This window comes from Podarcis muralis, chromosome 13 (genome assembly GCF_964188315.1).
Source record: "Podarcis muralis chromosome 13, rPodMur119.hap1.1, whole genome shotgun sequence".
Lineage (NCBI taxonomy): Eukaryota > Metazoa > Chordata > Lepidosauria > Squamata > Lacertidae > Podarcis > Podarcis muralis.
The window spans coordinates 27,972,737-27,994,723 of record NC_135667.1 but is presented as its reverse complement, the minus strand read 5'-3'; the positions used below and the strand labels follow the sequence as shown (position 1 = coordinate 27,994,723).

Genomic DNA, 21,987 nt, shown 5'->3' with positions numbered 1-21,987 from the left:
TAAAAAATTATATTGGATGCCCAGGTTGGAACCTTGCCGTTCAGCCCCCATAACTATAATACAGAGATATCTGTAAAATACTACTTTTATGATCCTGTAAACTGTGTTTTCACCTTTCCTGGACACTTGATTGTGAATATAATAATGTCAATTAACAAAAAGTAAAGCAAATATAAATATACAGGTATATGTAGCTCAATCTTTTCTTTTTCTGTCCATGTTACAATATTGTGATTTCGGCTAAGTTTGTAATGTGGGGAAATGGTCACGAAAAGAAAAGAAAAAGTTTCCAAATTGCGGCTGTGAAGGGTCCTGTGGTGAGAACTTTGTTTCTATGATTTGTCTTTGTTCCTGCGGCAGAATTTTTTGTGAACTTTGAGTAGGCCCAGAATAATAATCTGGAGATTTCTTTTGAGAGTCATTTTGTGAATAAGCCGTTATTATATATTTGATGGGAGCTGTAATACTAGTACTCTAGTTGAAATATTAAGTTTTTTAAGGATTGTATCCATCCACCATGTACCGTAGCGATTAGAGCTGTTGGCACAGGTGATCCTCGTTTTTGCACTGGGGGTTGCGTTCCGGACCCCCCACCCCCAGCCAGCTCCATCCCTTTTTGTGACATCTTTATGACATTTTGGGGCTTCTTCCGGGTTCAGCGCCAAGCATGTGCGCACGATCATGTGTCATTTGGACGTGCCTAACTAGGTATATGAGATGGTTTGCATAATCAAATGTGCCCATGCCGCCACTCAAAGCCCACTAAGACTGGAAACCACAGTACGTGTTTAAAAGACTTGTGTCTATGAGAACATAAAATGAGCCCATCTGGTCTAGCATCCAGTTCCCACGGATGCCTGGAGGAAAGCTGCAAGAGTTCCCTCTTCTCTCCTGCCTCACCCCAGGTTTCAGCAACAGAAGCATTGCTGCCTCCATCCATGAAGGCAGAGCATAGTCATCATGGCTAGTAGCCATGTATAACTGTATCCTTCATGAATTCACCCAGTCTTCTTTCGAAGGGGTTACAGTGGAGTGATCCTGAGGAGCACTTTCACACCAAATTGTGTTATAGCGTATTTTCACCTGGGACCTGCTCTCAGTCCCAGGTCCTTGGCAAGTTTGTGTCCTTATGATATGTGTGTCCCATTCATGCTTTATATGTTGTGGTGTGTGCTTAAAATAACTGGAGTGCACACTTCAAATACAAGACTGGGAGGTTGTAATGGTTCCTGTAACTGAGGCTATAAATCAGTTTAGTCAAGCTTGTGCACTCAGCAATGCCTTGCCAGGTTATTAGAAGATTTCCCGTATGTGGAAGGGGAAAAATTCCAGGTCACAAGTGTGGTTGCACAAATACATTATGTGTATCTGACATAAAAATAGCCACTCTTGATTACTTTATAATTCTGTTACTGTTCCCCTATAGTGTGGAAGGATTAAAAACCATTAAAACACACACCCAGCTGGTAACAGATGGCAGTAAATCACAGCTGTTTTTTAATATAAAAAAGCATAGACAAATACAAATACATCAAAATACAAATAGATATATTTTTTTAGCTTGCAGTTAATACTAATACATGAAAAAAATGCTTTAAGCAGTATAAAGGCATATACCTTTCTTGGAAAAAGACATTTGAAAGCTAGTGGTTTGGAATAGTTTGTGTTTCTGGTCTACAGATCAAGTGCAACATTGGAGTTCGTAACCATTGGGACAATCCTATGCAACTTTGTGAGTGAGCCCCATTGAATTCAGTGGGGCTTTCTTCCAGGTAAGTATGTAGAATTGCAGCTTAAAGCTTCCATTAGATTTTTATGAACCACCTCCTTTCAATGTTTGATTGGCTTTTCTCTTTAATAAAACTGACACACAGAAATTGACATCCAGACTCCTGTAATTGGATAGCACCAGACAAACAAGCCTGGCTATTAAAGTGACCTCGCTATATCCTGAAAGTTAGAGTACATACTGGAGGTTAAGCATTTGGTGTTTTAAGAAATGCACCATTAACAGATTCTCATTCTGCCAAGTGTGAAGCTGTCCCACCCCTCTTCTCCAGTTGTGGTGATGATACATCTCTCTAGCTTGACAGTCTAACTACAGATTGTCCTGCCCAACAGAAACTCAGCGAACCAGTTTAACATGCATGCACACTAAAACTGTTGTCAAGCACTTTGGGGAAGGGGCCGCGGTGTCTCCTTCGCACATACAATTGGCCTCTGCTTGCAGTGCGTAAGATATTCAGTAGATTGTGCCCTGTGGTAAGTTGGGCTGAGAGCAGGAGCTGGAGAAGTTCTGAGCAAGCTACACTGGTAATCTCTGCCTTGTGGTACTGCTTGAAGATTAAAGATGTGCTTGCGCCTGAGAACTGATTAATTATACCACACAAAGGATAGCAGTGTAAGCATTTAGATAGCTAGGAGACCTCTTGCACTCCCAGCTAGATCCCTGGCGCCCATCTGTGCAGTGGGTGTTGTCAGGAAGCTGTTGCTCCCAAGGCCTCATGTCAGATGCAGGTCAGCCATTCTGAAAATGGTTATGTAGGGACAACATATTCCAAAAAACAGCCATATGTCTTTTGCAACAGCTCTGCTAACCAATTATTGACACCGTGCTGGAACTTCAGTACTGTAGCAAAAGCCTGTGAGGTTTGGTTTTTGGGGTTTTTTTGTTTTTTAAAAAAACCTTTTAATTTTATCCTATATAGCCTATACACAAATATATCTTCCTTGGATACTTTCTCACGTATAACTGACATCTCTGCTGCCTCCTTTATCAAGAAAAAGCATGTTTGCTCATCCTGCTTGCTCATCAACTTGCTTCCCACCCTCTTATTGCAAGTTTCAGATGCAAGATGGAAAGCTGTTTCTGTGTTCAGTTTCGATGCAGATCTCTGTTGCTACAAACAAAAGCCAGTTTGGTCCTTCGGCTCCAGATCTTGAAGAGTTCAGCCTTGCGAAATCTTGCGTTCAATGAGATACAGTGAACTTGTGGTTTTTAATAACTCTCTCTATATATTATTATTATGCTTGCTTCTGCATCCCTTTGCTCCTCATCTTCTTGGAGGCCAGCGTCGTGTCATCTTCTAGAAGGTCCAGGTCTATTTTAGAACTAAGTGATAACCTTCTGTGTTCTGCACTGTAGTGACACACAACACAAATTAGTCATTTTCCAAGTGTTTCTTACTCATCCAGTGAATGGGTGGCTTTCGTATATTTTCATACATACGGATCCAGGGGGTAAGAACTATTAGCTTGGGGGTTCTAGCTGCCACTCCAGGGAAGCTACCTGCACTTCTTGACTAGGCTAGACTGGGCTTGTTAGGGTTCATTTCAAAGTGGGTGGTTTGGTTCCAACTCTGGCATATTGTGGGCCCTTGTGCAAGATCCAGCCAAGGAGTGTTCTGTGCCCTTGCCCAAGCAATTCAGCTAGTACCAACTATTTGCCACCACCTTTTAAGTTTCTAACATGTGGAATGGCAAATTGAGGTGAGGAGTAGCTTGAAGAAGGCTGTCAAATTACTCCTTGTTTAAAACTATGATTTGAACTCAGATCCCTGTTCCTATAATCACTAGACTATAATGCCATATATTGTAAACCAAACTGAATATATGGCATTTTTTCCTGGGCTTACAGGGGACCACCTTCAAATGGGCTGCTCGCTTTAGGGTTCTTCTGCCCCCGTATTTACAAAACGTCTCAATTTGATTTTTCAGGGTGAGGAAGCCATGTTAGTCCACTACACCAAAAGAATAGGGAAGAGCCTTTGAGAGACTAACATTTATTGTGGCAAAAGGATTTGTCCACTAAAACCCACTTTGTTAGAAAGAATTATCCTTAGCTGGAAAACACATCTGTCTATGCACAGAGACAAGATGATTTGCAAACTGAGTGCATGTGATACAGCACCCTTGTTGGACTGAACGAGTGTGAGTCAGATCAGTGCCTGCATGGAAGGCTGACTAAAAATCTGCCTTCATGATGGAAGAAAGGCAGGAGAGAAACTGCTAAAAAGACTTGTAGCTTCCTTTAAAGACTTAACAAATTATCATGGCACAAGCTTTTGTGAACAATTGTCTATGTGTTAGATTTTCACCATTTTCTCCTTATTCCTGTGTCTCCATGGTTTGATAGGTCCCCCCCCCCCCCCGCAATGTGCAGAGGGGGGAAATTGCCAACTGAGAGTACATCTGACAGTGAACTGTAGCCCATTTAAGTCAGTTTCACAACAAAGGAGTTGGCTTGTAAGGTGGTGCCACAAGATTCTGCTCTTTGTTACAGGTAAGCTCACCTACCTTTTGTTACAGCTGCTACAAAGGATGATTCGTCTGGAAGATTTCTGACCATCTGTGGCAACCCAGGAGAGAACAACAAGGCAAGGTTAGAAGCTGGCCAGACCCCTAGTAGCAGGTTTAAAGTCAACTTGGAGATTCTGGGTTTGTGTAAGAAAGGCACCCCAGAGACCTCAGGCCATCTCAGTGGCAGATGGCCATGATGTGTCAAAAGAGATAGCAGGCAAGTGTAAGACCCGGTGGCACTCTGAATATAACATGTGCATGTGAGTGTACGTGCACAGACAGTGTTAGTTTTTGAAAATAGATTTATGCAAATTTAATTTGACTCGAGAGTTTGGTTTGAATGCTTAAGTGTTCTTAGGTGGGGCTTGTAAAGTTTAGCACTGCTTCCGAACTTGTAGAGTTGGAGATGACCCTGAGGATCATCTAGTCTCTCCCCTTGAAATACAGGAATATGCAGCTGTCCCTTACGGGGGATTGAACTCATAACCTTGGCATTATCTGCACCAGGCTCTAACCAACTAAATTATCCAGCTGATCATAAGAATATGGCTTATTCAGGTCTTCTGCACCAGACATTCCATGGTTGAAATATCTCCATCATCAACTCACCAGCCTCTGTCCTGCCTGCAAACTAATAAGGGGATAATACTGATCTACATAGGGTTTTAGTAATGTTAATGGAAGCACACTCTTTAAATAAAAAAAAACCCACTCCTGTGTTGTAGCAACAGTGTTGGATACAGTAAAATGGTTTCATGTGGAGGGAAGTTCCATTTCTAAACATGCTCCAGGTTGCTGCAAGGTCAGTTGTAGCTCCCTGGTTCATGCTTCTGAATACACTTTGGGGTTCCTGTAGCAAAACATTGGGCCAAGGCAGCTCTACAGCTTCTGGCCCCTGTCCGAAGGAGGCCATGGTATTGGGCTTGAAAATAAGGCTCATACCTGATCGTTGACAAGGATGTGAATTCCTGTCGGCCCCTGCCTAGAAACCTGCTGAATCTGGTTGGCCGGGAGGCTGAGCAGTTCTGCCAGTTTATTGGTCAGCTCGCTGGCGGTCAGCTCTTCCAGATACAATTCCTGGTACAGGGCTTTGGGGAAAGGAAAAGGAAAACCCCACACTTTAAAACAAAGGGGATTGAAATTTGTGCCTCGAAAAACAAATGTTCAGGCCGAACACAAACATCAAAACGTTGGTATTGCTGCCAGGGAGGGTGTGCAAGTCCCTTGTGGGATGTTTTAAAATGTCATTTAAAAGCACAGAGAGGTTCTTCCTGCGCACTGGCAGGTGCGAATATATGGAGCCAGATAAAGGTCTAAACTTGGGAAAGTAAAACTGACTTACCAGACACTTCATTTGGAGAGACATTCCCGCTAGTTTCCACCTCCCTGGACACATAAAGGATGAGCCGAGGGCGCACACACCTGAGGGGAGGCAAAATTTTGTAGCCCACCAATACCTAGTAAGATGGCGTAGTGTGAAGATTGAGAATTTATGACCCTCTCCTATCAAACCCAACCGACAGGGTTAATGCAGTGTAGCTTTCCCACTGCACTAAGCACCATCCCCAGGGCTTTGCCCTGTAAGGGAAACCCATTAGTGTTGTAGCCACCCATGCCTCTCTAAGGGGTGTTCTACAAGTGGGGCACCACCACCAAGAAGGCCCTGTGTCAGGTTCCCATGCCACCAGCAGCATCCTGCCCTTGGGATCACCATCTAGTGTAACCCAGTGACATCACCCTCTATACTGGTCTACATGGCAGCTGCTGGTCACATCTTAGATGACATCTGCCCTAAGGGTTCCCTAGCTGGTGCCTGGCCCCATAGATAATTCTGGATGCTGGGGGCACATTAACAAATGGGATGGTGCCCCATGCATCACCTGGAGCTCCTTGGAGATGCAAATTCAATGATAAAAAGGGCCTACCAGATTACAGCCCAGAGATTTCCCTTTAACCTTTGAAATGCAGCTAGGTGGTGAGTCAGCTTTGGTGCCTTCCACCTGCTCCTTTTGCTCCCATGCCCGTTTCCCCACTTGCTCTTTGAGTCCTGCTTGCTTCAGCAGGCCAGGGAAGGTTGTGGGGTAGAAGAAGCCACAGCTGCCTTCTCTGATTCAACAAACATGAAGCTGGGTTGAATAATTGGCTTGACCGAGAATCACAGAGGGTCCCTCAGGGTTCTTTCCACCCCCCTGCAGTGCAAAAATATGCAGCTGTCCCATACGGGGATTGAACCTGCAACTTTAGCATTAGCAGCAGCACGAGCTAACCAGCTAACTCAGACATAATCCTGATAAGAGTTCAATGGGACTTTCTCCAAAGTAAGTGTGTCGAAGATTGCATCCTGACCCTTTGTGTATGTTTTATCAACACTAAGCTACTTTGAGAACGTATTTACAAGATGTAATAATATTCTTCCCGTTAGCTTTGCCCCCCCCTCCCCAATTTTAACTGAGGGGGGAATTAACATAATTCCATACCTGGCCTTTAGCGCATTTGAGAGTCTGATTCCATCTGCTGTTCCACAGATCTGCACAAGGTCCGTGCGTGAGAGCCTGAGCAAGTCAGCTCCTGCGGGAGGAAGTTAAAGAGAGGAATCTGTTGGCAAAATGGTCCCTGCTCAGAATTTGTCCTGAAGTTGTAAAATCCATGGTGCATCTTCCTGGGACAGCAGTGGGAGCAAAATAACTCGGAATCATAGAGTTGGAAGGGACAACAAAGATTTATGTAGTCCAACCCCCTGAAATTCAGGAATCTTTCACCCATTGCGGGGCTCGAACCCACAACCCTGAAACTGAGAGTCTCATGCTCTACCAAATGAGCTTTTTTGGGCTCGAGACAGAGTTGGCCCACTGTCAATTCTGATGCTTTTGTCCAGCCCATCACAACTTCAGGAAGGCTCACTCCACAATGTGCCTTGGAGTTAATTTCCTCCACCCTTTAAAATATTTCCAGGGTGTCGGGGCACAGCCAATCAATTTGTGACTATATGACACCATCAATGTACCTGGCGCTTTACATTGTCACATAATCGGAGACAGGAGTCTGCCTTGCGGAGATTGCAATCTAAATCTCGGCTTGCTCTGTCTGCGGCGCATAGTGGTGGCTTTCTCTCTGAACTTTAAAAATGTGTGACAGAGAGATTTCTCCATGTCTTTAAAAAATGTTTGTAGGGTGGGGGTTGTTCTGGTGGGAGACCAGAAAAGGGGACTTGTGGGGGGTGAGAATCAACATTTCAAGGGGGAGACGAGCTATGTGTTGGAAGAGGAAAAGCCTCACCTGTATAGCTGGCGAAAATCCGGGAGTAATTGGGGAACCTGTTTTTGTGCAACCATTGTTGGGTTTCCAAGATGGAAGCGCTGGGGCTCAGGGCCTGAAAGGAAGAGTGGGAGAAACATGGAGAAACCAACATCAGCTACAACCCAGAGGGCACTGGGGATCAGATACATCAAAGGCAGTATATAAATGCCCAAAGTATAAGAACAATTGGAGTTTCTTGGCTTCCACACTTCGCTGGCTGGTGCCAAAAGATTTGGTAGGAGCCTGCTAAACATTCAACAGTGCTGCTTCACCCGTTCCAGGCAACCATCTATGACTGGATTCGGAGTGTCATGTCGATGTTTTAGGACTGAGCCCAGGAACCTTGAAGCCTTACCTAGAAGGTGGGGTTGCTGTAATGCCACCAACCCATATTATTTATTCAATTTATATCCTTCAACATCCCCTAGAGTCTAGATGACTTGCATGAATATTTAGGATTTCATTAAAAAAAATATTAAATGAAATTTAAAAAATGGCAGTTAATGGCACTATGCTGTTGCGGGACAAATTATTGGCAGGAATTTGAAAAAAGAACATTTTCAAAATCTGTTCCCGAGAGCCTTTGTGTGCAATCAGTTCAGAGACCTGGACGAGGTGTGGGTTGCAGGTGGCATGTTTCGAACTCAGTGCAGGGGGGGACGACAACCTTTGGGCTCTCTCCTCAGCTCCCGTTGGTGTTGCTTGGAAGAGCAACACCAACAAAAATGTTGACCTGGACAAGCCAGTGGCAATTATCTGGTGCTGTTGTATGTGGTGTGTCCTTTCCTAAGCACAGTGACACAACATGCATATGCCCTTTTCGGATGCCGGCTGCTAAAAGTAAAACCATCTGCTGCCACCGGGCGTCACTCTCATACCATGTTTGGGAAAGCAAAGCAAGAGAAGGCACAAGCTAGCAAAACTCCTACTGGGATTATGGGGCAGGGGTTCAGATCTCTTTGCTATCAAATAGTCCCTTTGCCTTGCCTCATGCCACTGATTGCTGACCCCTGTGCTAGAGCCTTCAGGGAACCCTTTTTGAATCAACTCATCAGCCAAGGATTGCTGGGCATTTTGCACACTCTCGGCAGAGCCAAGGCCGTAGCTAGGGGGTGGTGAGGTGGACCCCCACCAGGGGTGCAAAATCAGCAAAAAAAGTCTATAAATAAATATTGTTATTGCCTCATAAAAGGTTTTTAATAGAGGGTGAAGGGGGTGGTTGGAGGAGAGGCGGAAAGAGCTAATTCGTCCATGGCTAGGGGGCGCAATCTGGACATTCTGCCAGGGGCACAGGGCCACTATGCTTGGAGGCAGTAATGCTTCTGAATACCAGTTGCCGGAAACCACAGGAGGAGAGAGGGCTCTTGCGCTCGAATCCTGCTTGTGGGTTTCCCACAGGCATCTGGTTGGCCGCTGAGAGAACAGGATGCTGGACTAGACGGGCCACTGGTCTGATTCAGAAGAGCTGCTCTTATGTTCCTAATCTGAACAAATGAATGCAAACTACTAGGAAACGCCTCCTGGTTTTCATGGTGAGCCCAAGTGGTTGGGACCTGCGGAAAAATGGACCTAACTCTGTGGTTTTCTGAGATGCAGCTTTCTAAATGGTATCATATAAAACATTTTAAGATTGCACCAGTGCCTAGAAAATTTAAACTGAAAGAGATGAAAACTTTTACAAGGGTGAAGCCAGCCTATCGGTGTGTGTCCCATCCCCTGTCCCCCCGCCCCGCTTACCTCTGCCGTGCTCTCTGATGAGCTATCCAGGGTGTAGCCAGGTGAGGAGCACATCCTGCCAAACAGAGGAACAAAAGTGGGTTACAGTGGTACCTCGGGTTACAGACGCTTCAGGTTACAGACTCTGCTAACCCAGAAATAGTACCTCGGGTTAAGAACTTTGCTTCAGGATGGGAACAGAAATCATGCAGCGGTAACAGCGGGAGGCCCCATTAGCTAAAGTGGTACCTCAGGTTAAGAACAGTTTCAAGTTTTTTAGAACAGATCTCCAGAACGAATTTAGTTCTTAACCTGAGGTACCACTGTATTCAGTTTCGATGGCCAGGGTCCACCTCTAGATGGTCAGCATTTTGCAGGAGGGATTCAAACACAGACCAGATATTTAGGTTTGTGTGATTCCAGCAGTTCGAAGCGCTCTGTTGCCCTAGCACAACAAATCCGCTAAACTGGGGGCAGGGGGGGAGAGAAAGACCCGCCACGATTAGGCAAGTGACAGGAAAATGCCCTGGACAGTGTGGGGAAGATGAACAGTTTACAGGAAGACGTAGAAGCACAGCTGACACAAATCGGGAGGAATCCTCAATGTCATTTAACAACCCGGGAAGGAATGCTCAATAAAGACAGGAGATAGTCTGACCTCCGCATGAGCTTTGTGCAAGCAAGTCAGGACTAATGTGGGGGGCGGGGGGGGAGTCGTCCAGGGCTTCAAAAGGATGAGGTTCTTTTCTCATGCTACCACAGGCTCTTGCTTTGCCCAGCTTACCTTTCAGGGGTCTGAAGCTTGAAGGGATGGGGAGAGACAAGTCCAGGGGTGGTCGGAGGACTGTGAAGGTTGCCGGCAACTTCTGGCCATGGGGCACACTGGAAAAGGAGGGGAGAGGTGGTAAGAGGAAACAAAGACCAGGAGAGAAATGTTAGGCCTTGGATGCTGCAACATCTGGCACACTCACCCATCCTCTGGTGTTTTGGGGCTACAGCCCTCCTACTTCAGAGAACACCTATCAAAGGGCTGTGCGCATCATGGCACTGCATGGTTGCAGAAAGCTTTTGTTCAAAAAGCAAGTTCCTAGTCCTTATGGATGTGATAGTAGGCTTGACGCCTACTGGGCGACGCCTACTGAAAACCTAGATGCTGGATGAGGTGCTGAGGAGGATTCCCAGTGGACAAGGCTTTAGTGCCCTGCTTAACTCTTTATCTGCCCCTATAACTAGCAAAAGCAGTGTGAGATAAGAATGTGGCTGTTCATGGAACTTTGATTTGAATAAAGAAAAAGTATAGAACAATGAAGACACCAGGACTTAAGGGGCTATTAGGAATGGGAAGGGACCTGGACCATCAGCCTCCGACAGAATGGTTGTGCTGGCTAGGGCTGATGGGAGTTGAAGTTTAAAGCATCTTGTAGGCTCCAGGTTGGGGAAGCTGGCTCTAAGCTAGGGATGGGGGGAGCCTGTTGTTGGAGTTCAAATTGGACTTCAGCCCCAGCCATCATGGCCACTCATCAGGGATGGTACGAACTGCAGTCCAATAATTAGGCCTGGGCGATATATCCATGAGGATATGAGGAGCAGACCGCGATGTCAGCTTCACTCCGCAATATATCGCTGGTTGCTCCTGAGTCCCTCTGCTAGAGATTTCCTCCAGCAAGTGTTGCTAGCAGAGGGACTCAGGAGCGGTGGTGGTTTCACCAGCGATATATCGCTGAGCGAAACCACCATCCCACTCTGCCCTCATACTGCACAGAGGGAGAAAAAAGTGCATTGGCGAGGCGCCAATACAGCTTCTTCTCTCTGCATCTTTCAACTGCTCAGCTGAGGAGTGTTTGGTTGCCATTCCCCTTCAAGCAGTTATGGGGAGAGCACTGGGGATGGCTCTGCCGCTCCCCAGCTGAGCTGGACAAACAAGCTGCCTTGTCCCAGCCCACTAGGCACTGGGGTGAGGATGAAGCCAATGCAGCTTTGTTCTTTCAATGTCGCTGCATATCGCCAGAATGTTGGGCTGGTGATATTCCCTGATGTTTAAAAGCTGATATCACCCAGCCCTACCAACAATATCTGAAGGCCCAGAAGTTATAAGGCTAGGATAGATCAGTTGGCAAAGCACGAGATTCTTAATCTCTGGGTCGCAGGTTTGAGCCCCATGTTGGGCAAAGGATTCCTGTGTTGCAGGAGGCTGGACTAGATGACTCTTGGGGTAGCTTCCAACTCAACAATTCTTTTATTCTCAGTCCCTGCTGTAGAAAGGGAACCCATACCTCTGTCAGCATGGTGCTTTCGTATGAGGGCTGGTATTTCTCACGCTCCTGAAGGGACTGCTTCTCAATCTTCTCCCGGTCTGTTTTTTGCTTCCGGTCTGCTCCTTTGGGCTGAAAAGTACACATTTGCTATATCTATAAAATCAAATTTTCACATACACTTACAGTATGGTCCTGTATATAGTTACTGGTAGCCCCCCCCCCAATTTACATTCTGATTTCACGCATCGGTGAAATCACGCATAATTGAAACCCATTGATAAAGCCTGCAAACACCCTGGCCTGCCCCTGTTCCGCCCTTTTAGCGATGTTTCAGTGATGTCTTTCTGGGTCACTTCTGGGTTTGGTGAGATGTGCTTATACATAGTTGTTTACATATTGAATACATGTAAACAACGGGGAGGGGGCTGCCTATATTTGGAAGGAGCCCAGGGAGACAAATATTCCAAAAACAATGACAATTTAAAACATCAAAAATCAGTTGCAGTTTAAACAAACAAAAAATATAAAAGCAGCCAAAAACATTCTTCTATCTAATGATCTCAGGGTTGCCTGGAATAGAATTCTTTAGCCACCAAACTCCTGGGTAAACAGGATTAAAAAACAACAACCCAACAACAACTTGAAAGTTAATGATGAAGATAGGGAACCAGCACTGAAAAGGCCCTGTCACAGATTAGCCCCCAACTGGGCAGCACTACTAACAAGGTCTCGCCTGCTGTTCATAGGGTTTGCTATTAGAGGGCATCCAATCCAGAAGCCAAATCAGATTCATACCCCCTTAGTTTTAGTAACGGCACACTAGTTTATTAGGTGCTCCCAACAAATTCACTGGGCCCAGGTTTTGCCTTATGTAGCATAATGCAACTTGGCTTATTTGCTCGAGTCACACAGAGCAGGCACTCTCTTGTTTACGCCTGCTTTCATTTTTCTGAAAGAGGAGCTCTGTGGCAAGGCTTCTTTGCTGGGAGGATCCTGCTTCTGGGGGTGGGGGTGTTAGGTTTGATCACCAGCTCCTGCTGGGCAAGGCAGCATTACCTTGAAGACCTTGATGAGGCAGCTGGCTGAGTGCAAGTGCTCCACATGTTCCTCCTTCTCATTGGACCGGAAGGTGTCCACCTGGATTCGGAAGGGAACACCTTTCTCGCCACCGTTCTTGCGTAATGTGAATTCAGTACTGATGCAGTGGACCTGTTACCCAAAAGAAGTGGGGGAAGAGGAAGGTCAGAAAACGGGTAAGCAGCATCAACTGGGAATAGAGTTGTGGAGTTGGAAGGAAGGATTTTATTTTATTTGCCTAGCGTGAGGCTCGAACCCACAACCTTGAGATTAAGCGTCTCGTGCTCTACTGACCGAGCTATCCTGCAGGCTTGTTGAGCAAGGACTCTTCCAGTTTGGGCAGCTGCGTGGAAATGAGCCTTGTTACAGTCAAGAGTCTGTACAAAACAACTTTGCTCATTCCATGTGCAAGGCCAGAGTGGCAGCAAACATCCCTTTTGGTTCCAATGCTCAGGCACCCGTGCCGGTGTTTATGGGGCCAAAAACAATGCCACACGCAAGCAAGGGGAAGTATCTGAATGTCTGGGGAACCCTATGGCTTGCAGAAGTGCAGCCGGCCTTTTTAAGAGCATTGGCCCCACTAGCCCAGAATCCTGTTCTCACAGTGGCCAGCCAGACACCTATGGGAAGCCTGCAAGCGGAACCTGAGCATAAGAGCCCTCTCTTCCAGCAACTGGCATTCAGAAGCATTCCTGCCTCCAGTAGTGGAGGAAGAACCCTAGCTGTCAGATCTACTACCCATTGATAGCCTTATCCTATCAATTTATCTGATCCTCTTTTAAAGCCATCCATTGGAGGGGGGGCTCCATGAAACAGCCCAATGAAGACTAAGCATGCTCAGTGAGCACAGAATACTAACTGACTGCTGGGCAGCGGGAACGGAACGGAGTGCCTGGAATCCCGGTCCTTCTGCACTGTGACATTTTATTATTGTTGTTGTTGTTGTTGTTATTATTATTAAAGATTTTGTTGATTTACAAAAGTGTGCAATGTCTCTCGTATTTTTCCCCCATGTAACATTGTTACAAATCAGTTTCATTTGTTGAGACATTAGGAAGAAAAGGGGGAAAGAGGTGGAGGGGGGGAGATGGGTGGGGTGGGGTCGGGTGGCGATGTTTCTATTTTACTTACTATATGTAGGGTTTGGTGTCAGCGTTGCTTGTGCAGGTTCTTTGCTGTTTGCTTGTGTTCCTTTGGTGGTGAGAGAGGTTGGGGTTGGCCTAGGGTGTGGTTGTTCATTTATGGTTGGCTGTGGTGGTCTTTGTTTTCATGGGTGGTTGGGGTGGGTGGGTGGGTGTTTTGGATCAGGTTAGCCATATTGATTTGTAAGATGTTGGTGGATGTCGTCTTGTTGGGCTGTGTATGTGATAAAGGGGAGCCATACCAGGGTGAAGGTGTCTTCTTCTATTTGTCTGCACTGCGACATTTTGTGGCAGCTCCTACTCATAGTACTATTGCCAGAGGTGGACTTTGGGCTCTCAAATTTCAGTGATGCTAAAATTCAACGCGCACATACACACACATGCCTATCACACTCCTTTCTACAGCATTATTTCAGCACCCCCTGAAGTGAGGCGCCCTTTGTTATGCCACCTTAAAACCGCTCCTGCTATTATGACTGTGACTCGTGTGTTTGCTCCCATCCGCTGACTGCTATTATCCTAACAACATCTACTTGTTATTCAATTGCTGAAGGCGTACAGGTTCGTTTACACATGCTGTATTTCCATTAAGTGCCAATGGTGTATGTCTTGGAAAATACAGAGGAAGCAAAACTGGTCTAAGGGGAAAGGGAATAAAGGCCTAAAGGAGGAGAAAGCAACTGTAGGAGTCAAGGAGTCCTACCGGCAGGTATCCCCACCTTGCTTGCTTACCTGGACAAAGACAGAAGTCCGCTTTGTCGGGTCCCACAGGAATTCCACGGTGTTGAGCAAGTTCGGGTGGATATGAGGTTCAAGGATGCCCACGGACATGGGGATATCTGTAGTTGGCCATCGGAGGAAGAGGGGGTCAGGATTTCAGGGCCAGCTTACAATCGGAACAATTACCTTGGGGAGAGGGGTGCATGGAGCTCCCTCCCTGGGAGTGCACATAGAATCATAGAAGGGATCTTGGAGATCCTCTCATCTGAGCCCCCTTGCTGAGAGCAGGATCCACAGTGCAGGATGCAACGACACCTTCCCTGCTCGGTGCAACCCAGCCTCTGCTTAGATGTCCCCAGCGAATCTCTCCCATCACCTCCCAATACAGACTGTCTTTTGCTTCTCCTAATATTTTAGTGAAGCAGAAATTGGGCTGTCGCCTCCTGTCTCTCCACTGCCCTCCTTCAAATCCCTCTTCTGGGCTCAAGTTTCCCATGGAGACTTTGCCTTAAGAATCTTTTGCTCCTTATTCCCAACAGTAACCAAATTTTAAGTCCACATACCGGTAACTGCATTTTCCTCCTCCTCGCTTTCCCCTTTTGTTTTCCCCATTGACTATTTTATACTCAAAACCCCTTTTTGTTTTCCCTTATGATGTTCTGTTAAAGTGCCACAAATACTGATAGTCTTGTATGTATAAATACATTTCCCCCTCACGCTAAAGAAGAAGTCTCTGCCAGTGGAATGCAGAAGCAGAGAAATGTGGAGAGGGCCGAAAACGTGAAGCGGTGCTGGCGAAGCAGCGGCTGAGCAGGACAGCGTGCTCCAGAAAACCTTGAAATGTCAGGGTGGGAGTCGAGGCATTTGGAGACATAAAAATATCTCGCCCAGCCCCAGGTTAGGAGCAGAACGCATGAGAAAAGGACAAAGATTTCCCTGGCGGGTTTCTCACCAGATTTCTGTGAATAGAGCCGCTGCCAACGAGGGCTGCCCTGAGGCAAGACCTGCCCGGCCTCTTAGTCTTGTCAAAAGACCTTGATAGAGCAGATATTCCAGTGATGAGTCTCCAGGGCAGGCCCCAAACATTTTCCTGCCTCAGGCAAAGGACATGAAGGCACTCAGGCACCTATTCAAGGTGCTGACATTAGTGTTTAAATGACTTGGGCCGCCTCTTTTGCTACAGACCCTCTTGGGTGCTGGGATTGGCAGAGGGGATGCTCTTGGATGTTTCACCTCAGAAAATTGTGGGGCGGCCAGGAGAGGGCATTCTCTGTGGCAGCCCCAAAGTTGTGGATCTCCCTCCCCACAGCAGTGTGTCTGGCACCTTCGCTACACAGCTTTTGGTGAGTGCTGAAAATGCACCTCTGGCCTTGTGACATTTGAGATGTATATTTTCATGATGCACCCTATTCTTGTGATCCTCGTGGGTAGGCAAACTAAGGCCCGGGGGCCGGATCCGGCCCAATCGCCTTCTAAATCCAGCCCGCGGACGGTCCGGGAATCAGCGTGTTTTTACATGAGTAGAATGTGTCTTTTTATTTCAAATGCATCTCTGGGTTATTTGTGGGGCCTTCCTGGTGTTTTTACATGAGAAGAATGTGTGCTTTTATTTAAAGTGCATCTCTGGGTTATTTGTGGGGCTGTAGGAATTCGTTCTCTCTTTTTTTTATTTTATTCAAAATATATTCCGGCCCCCCACAAGGTCTGAGGGACAGTGGACCGGCCCCCTGCTGAAAAAGTTTGCTGACCCCTAGATCTTGTGATCCTAAGTTGCTTTAAACTGCTTCTAATGTTCTTTTTAAAATTGTTGTAACATGGCCTGGAACCTTATGGGAAAAAGTGGGTTGTTGTTATATTATAATGTACTTTTATAATAATACATTATAATATAATGCGGGAGCAGTGGACTTTGGAGTCTTCAAGCAACCCCTCCACCCATGCACAATTCTACATTTGTAAATAAATGCAAACATTGCAAAACTCTAATAATCCTCCTTCCCTTTTTTCATATTTTATTTTCAATAATTTAACAATTTAACATCCAAATTACTTACTTCTTCTTCCCTTCTAAGATTCCCCACCCCACCCCTGGTTTCCAATTTCTCTCCTTTATTACCTTAAAGGTAAAGGTAAAGGTACCCCTGCCCGTACGGGCCAGTCTTGACAGACTCTAGGGTTGTGCGCCCATCTCACTCAAGAGGCCGGGGGCCAGCGCTGTCCGGAGACACTTCTGGGACACGTGGCCAGCCTGACAAAGCTGCATCTGGCGAGCCAGAGCCGCACACGGAAACGCCGTTTACCTTCCTGCCAGTAAGCGGTCCCTATTTATCTACTTGCACCCGGGGGTGCTTTCGAACTGCTAGGTTGGCAGGCGCTGGGACCGAGCAACGGGAGCGCACCCCGCCATGGGGATTCAAACCGCCGACCTTTTGATCGGCAAGCCCTAGGCGTTGAGGCTTTTACCCACAGCGCCACCCGCGTCCCCTCCTTTATTACCTTACACATCTTTAATTTTCCATTCCGTTACAAGTCCATTGATAACCCTAATTCACGCTAGTGAAGTAATGTGAACCAGTGACCTCCTTACAAGGGAGCCCTGTGCCCCTGGAATTTCTCATTGCTCACAGAAGTGGGCAAATGTTCCCTGCATCCTAGCACTTATTTTCTACTGAAGCCGAAGCTTTTCTTAAGGGGGACCCTTAACCTTGTTCTGTTGACTGGGTTTCGCTTACAAAAAACTCAATCTGATCTTCAATCTGATCTTCACTAAAATCATCATGAAGCATTCCCAGTTACAGAAGACTGACGGTTATGTTGAAGGTTTAAAAGAAGCAAGGTTTAGAAGTATTTAAATGGGCGCAAAGTCTCCAGGGCCCAATTAAAAAATGAATCATTACTTACCAATATCCAGGATGCGGTCACCTGGCCTGTTCCACCTCCATCCCTCCAGCTGCTGGTGTTCTGTATACTGTAGTCGCCGGTCATGGAATACCACCCTGACAACACTCTGACAGGGAGAAGGAGGTGTCAGAGATTCCCCAGGATCCACTTCTACCACTGGGGAAGTGCAATTCATCAAACACAATTTACGCATCCTTTTCTCCTAAAATGCATAGGTCTGAAAGCACTCCCAATTAGGAATGTTGAAAACATTCAGATTTAAGAAAAGAGAAATCCAAATGTTTTTGCTAGCAAATGAATAACAGAAGAGCAGGAATGAGAAGGGAGCATCTACAAGCAAGGCATGGTGGGAATATCCCAATATCTGGGACCTTTGCTTTCAACAGAGAGATTGTGCATCTAGCTGTTGTAACTTAGTGGCTGGACCTATCTTCTATATACTCATTTATTTGTGTCCCCCCCCCAAAAAAAAAACACCTTTGCAACATATACGGTGTCAATGAATTTCAAAAGCTAATTATGCATTATGAGCATCCCAGGTTTTTTTTGTTTAATGCCAGTCAAATCTCCCTTTCCATCCTCACCTTCAGTAACTTGCGCCCCTCTGCAAACTCTCCCATCTTGGGATTGCACAGCATCCGGATCTCATAAGATTGCCCTAGAAAAGAGCAGAATATGTCAGGAATGGGAGGCTGATGTATAAAAATAGGTCAAGAATCTGGAATATCAGGCACAAATTTTCACCAATGATTATCTAAGCCTAACATGGGTCTTGAACCCACAACCCTGAGATTATGAGTCTCATGCTCTGCCGACTGAACTATTTGGCTAGCAAAGGTTCATGTGTACATTTGTAGCTTTAGTATTTTACAGTATCTGATGGGCAGCTTGCAATATGATGTAATACATTTTATGTTAACCTGAATAATTAATCAACCAGAAAACATCCCAATTGCAAAGCATGCAATTTTAAGCCTATCAGTCGAATGTCGGATTCCGAATCAAGCTTTGATGCTGAAGTCCAAATTGCAAAACTTGAAAATTTTGAAATTTCACTTGAGTTCTAGTCTAGCACCTTTGATATAGCAGGAATTTTACATGGGCCGTGGATGGGAAGCCTCTTGCTCACATGCGCGGCACTTTTGGTCCTCCGGATGTTGCTGAGCTACAACTCTCATCATCCCTGGCTATGCTTGCTGGGGCTGATGGGAATTGTAGTTCAGCAGCATCTGCAGGGCCAAGGATCCCCCGCCCCTGCTGTGTCACCCTCCACAATTCCCTCCATCCCTCACCACTGGCCATGCCGGCTGTGGCTGGTGGAAGTTGGGAGTTCAACAATATCTGGAGGTCAAAACCCATCAGCATGGTCTGCATCCATGCAAAACCTTCTGAAACCTCAACGAACTGCTAGCAGCATTCTGAGCTGTAAAAGCCAGCCTGAGCTGTTGGTTTGTTTGTTTTTAAGCTTCTTGGATGCTTACCATCCTATTCACTGTGTCTATTGAAGAGGCAACACATCTGTCCATGCCTTATGTTCACCACTAGGGGTCAGCATCTAGGCAAAGTTCACTCCATCCTCAGCACACACACAACTGTCCTAAACCTTACCTTGGTTGAGATAGGTAAGGGTCTCCTCATGCTGCTTGACAGCTGGAGAGGTAACGGCACACAGAACATACTGGAAAGAAGGGCAGTGCTGTTCGGCCGACGTGGAGATGCTGTTTGGTTCTTCCTGTTTCAGGAATGGCAATGTCAGGGGTTCCCTGCAGGTAGCAAGGGAGAGGGGCACTTACAAATGATGACTCAGCTGAGGGGAGAAACTCCTGCATAGACATCATGTACATGAAGGAAGTAGCCTGCAGGCAGAGAGCCAGTTTGGTGTAGTGGTTAGAGTGTTGGACTAAGACCCGGGAGACCCAGGGTTCAAATCCCCACTCGGCCATGAAGTCCGCACCTTGGGTCAGTCACTGCCTCTCAACTTAACCTACTTCACAGGTTTGTTGTGAGGATTAAATGTATACAGTACCTCCTTGTGGTTTCTGGAGAAAAAGGTGGGGCATAAATGCAACATATATACAGTGGTACCTCTGGTTGCAAACGGGATCTGTTCCAGAGGCCCGTTCGCAACATGAAAAGCCCGCAACCTGAAGCGTGATTTTGTGCTTGTGCGCATGCGCAAAGCACAATTTAGCGCTTCTGCACATGTGCGAGTGACGAAACCCGGAAGTAACCCTTTCTGATACTTCCAGGTCGCGGCGGGATGCAACCTGAAAGAACGTAACATGAAGCAAATGTAACATGAGGTATGACTATATTCAAATGCACTTAAAAACTCCATACGTACATATATGCAGTGTGCAAATGTCAGGATGCCGAATCCAACAGCAGCTTCCCTATGCATAGATGGTGCAGTATGGCTAGTTGTTTACGCGCAAATTACCTGCTAATTTCTACATCCTTGCCCTTTCTAAGTAGGAGTATCATGAGTCATAAGGCATTGGGTGGGGGGGGGGCGGGTTGTTCCCTCGTCCCACTTCTGAGTGTTCAATGTGCCCTAGGTAGGACACAGCTTTTGTCTGAAAGCATCTCTCTCACACGTTCTGTCCAGCACTGACAACATTCACATCCGTCTTACAAATAAAGCAAGCAAAGGTTACTAGACTGCCCAATTTATAATTAGCCGGCTTGCCAAAATGTAGCCGAGTTACTCGTTAGTGGCGCATTTAACAGCTCCGAAGGGAAAGAAAGGGGGAAAGAAAAGAAACAGCTCTCTTCTGGTTGACAAAAGCTTCCTTGCCCGCTCTCCTGGGGGCAATTCTTTACCCCAGACTGCCGGGTGAGTCTCTCTGTGTGCAAGCCTGTTTTCACATGTCATGAGTCTGCAAAAAGGCTTTCGACAATACCCTCCGCATTTAGCTAGGTTGCTCTCTGGGTGGCTTGGGGTCAGTCCCTGTCTTCCTCCCACCTGACGTACGTCACAGAAGTCTTTCTGCCTGCCTCTTGCATCTCTCTGGCCTTGGACTCTTAAATGGAACCGTTTAACAGAACTTGTGGGCGGCTGCAAAATCTAGGCTTCAACAGGCTCGCTTGTCACGCTCAGGGCTTGAAGAGGCCTCTGGGGTGGTTTTCTGGACTTTAAAAATAAATCCACCTCAGTTGCAGAGTTGCAATCTGGATGAAGGAGAGGTCCGGGTGGCAGAGGAGGTGTTAGGAAAGGTGAGCTTCAGAGCAGGTTCAAAGGAAGCTTTTGGTTAGGGAGAGGGAGGCAGAGTAGAGGAGGAGACAACCTCTGAGAGTTGCAAGCATGGCCGAAGGCAGAGATAGGAGGCTGAGGAAAGATGCAGAGGTGGGCAAGAGTGGAGGGAGCAAAGGAAGAAGGGGCAGAGGAGAAAGAACCAGGAGGTGAAAAACTCTGGACAGCAGTTTGGGAGGAGACTGGCGAGGCATGCTAGAGCAGTCTTGCAGGTGGGGATACAAAGCACCCCCAAAGAGCCAACAAACATAGTTGAACCCAAGAAGGAAAGCAACAGGATATCCATCCAAATCATTGGTTCATTCACAAGTCCATAAAGTCTCCCTCGCATGGATGAATCTTGGCTTCTGTGCTGTGAAGCTTAATTTCCTAGAATTTGTTTAGGAAACTTAACTGCTGCAAGACGTAGCAATGCCGCTTGTGTAGGTGGGTTTAAAATAAGTCACAAACAAATCTGTGGGAGGTGAGTCTGTGGAGGGGATATCAGCCAAAATAGTTGAAGTGGAGCCTCCCTGTGCAGAGGCAGTCTACCTCCAAATAGCAGATCCCTCTCGGCTTGTGAGATTTCACAAGACCTGCTGTTGGAAGCGGGCTAGATGAGCTGTTGGTCTATAGTGAGGCTGTTTGAAAGGTTCTAAGCAGCACCAGTAACTCCTGCCACTATTCTACGCATCCCTTCCTGAATAAATTTCAGGCTTCTGCATGAACTTTCCACCTCCCCGACCTCTGCGGATGGCGTTGGGTGGGAAGGGAAAGGCAGGGCAGGGCAGGGCAGGGCAAAGCAGAAAAAAGAAGGCCTCTCACCTTATAATGTTGCTTCCAGAGCAAGGATACACTTCCCCCGGGCTTGGCCAGTAATGATCAGGTTGGCTGTGCCAGAAAAGCATGATTGGCGGATCCCCAAAAAAAGATGGACTAGGAAAATACCAGAGAAAAAGAAAAGAAAGTCTTAGCTCTGCAGCAGGCTGTGGCTGTTGTGCAACTGGGACCATCCCTTTTCTTTTTATGCACCTGCCGGCCAGGTGGGAGTGTTCAAAAGGAAATGCCATTCAATTGGCTGAGGGTTAAATACCTTGGATAACAGCATTTTATAGCCTTTTCCTTTCCTGGGGTTGACCAGGTGAACTGATGGGTGCCAAGGACCCAGGACACATTTCTTTACTTAAAGAATAGCCCACAACCTCATTAAAGAGAGACATGGGTGTATAGTCCAAAAGAGCAGAGAAAGAAGCATGAAAAAGCCCAGGCAGGTAAAAAAAAACCAACAACAGCAATCTGGTGGCTAAACCCCAAAGTCAGGTAAAATTGCCTGTTTGGAACTAGGTTT

General features: G+C 46.5%; 1 protein-coding gene across 1 annotated transcript; it reads right to left on the bottom strand.

The window, feature by feature from the left end:
* Positions 1 to 1,474: 1,474 nt before the first annotated feature.
* On the bottom strand, positions 1,475 to 21,685 carry LOC114582692 (transcription factor CP2-like protein 1). The gene is made up of 15 exons (XM_028703914.2): positions 21,465 to 21,685; positions 19,016 to 19,170; positions 17,992 to 18,065; positions 17,408 to 17,513; positions 14,519 to 14,625; positions 12,624 to 12,776; positions 11,586 to 11,696; positions 10,097 to 10,194; positions 9,334 to 9,388; positions 7,576 to 7,669; positions 6,777 to 6,867; positions 5,642 to 5,721; positions 5,242 to 5,387; positions 4,297 to 4,348; positions 1,475 to 3,139 (listed from the first exon to the last, which is right to left on the bottom strand). Exons 1-15 carry the CDS (start codon positions 21,650 to 21,652, stop codon positions 3,102 to 3,104), a joined length of 1,548 nt encoding a protein of 515 aa, XP_028559747.2. The 5' UTR covers positions 21,653 to 21,685; the 3' UTR covers positions 1,475 to 3,101.
* Between the last annotated feature and the right edge of the window lie 302 nt (positions 21,686 to 21,987).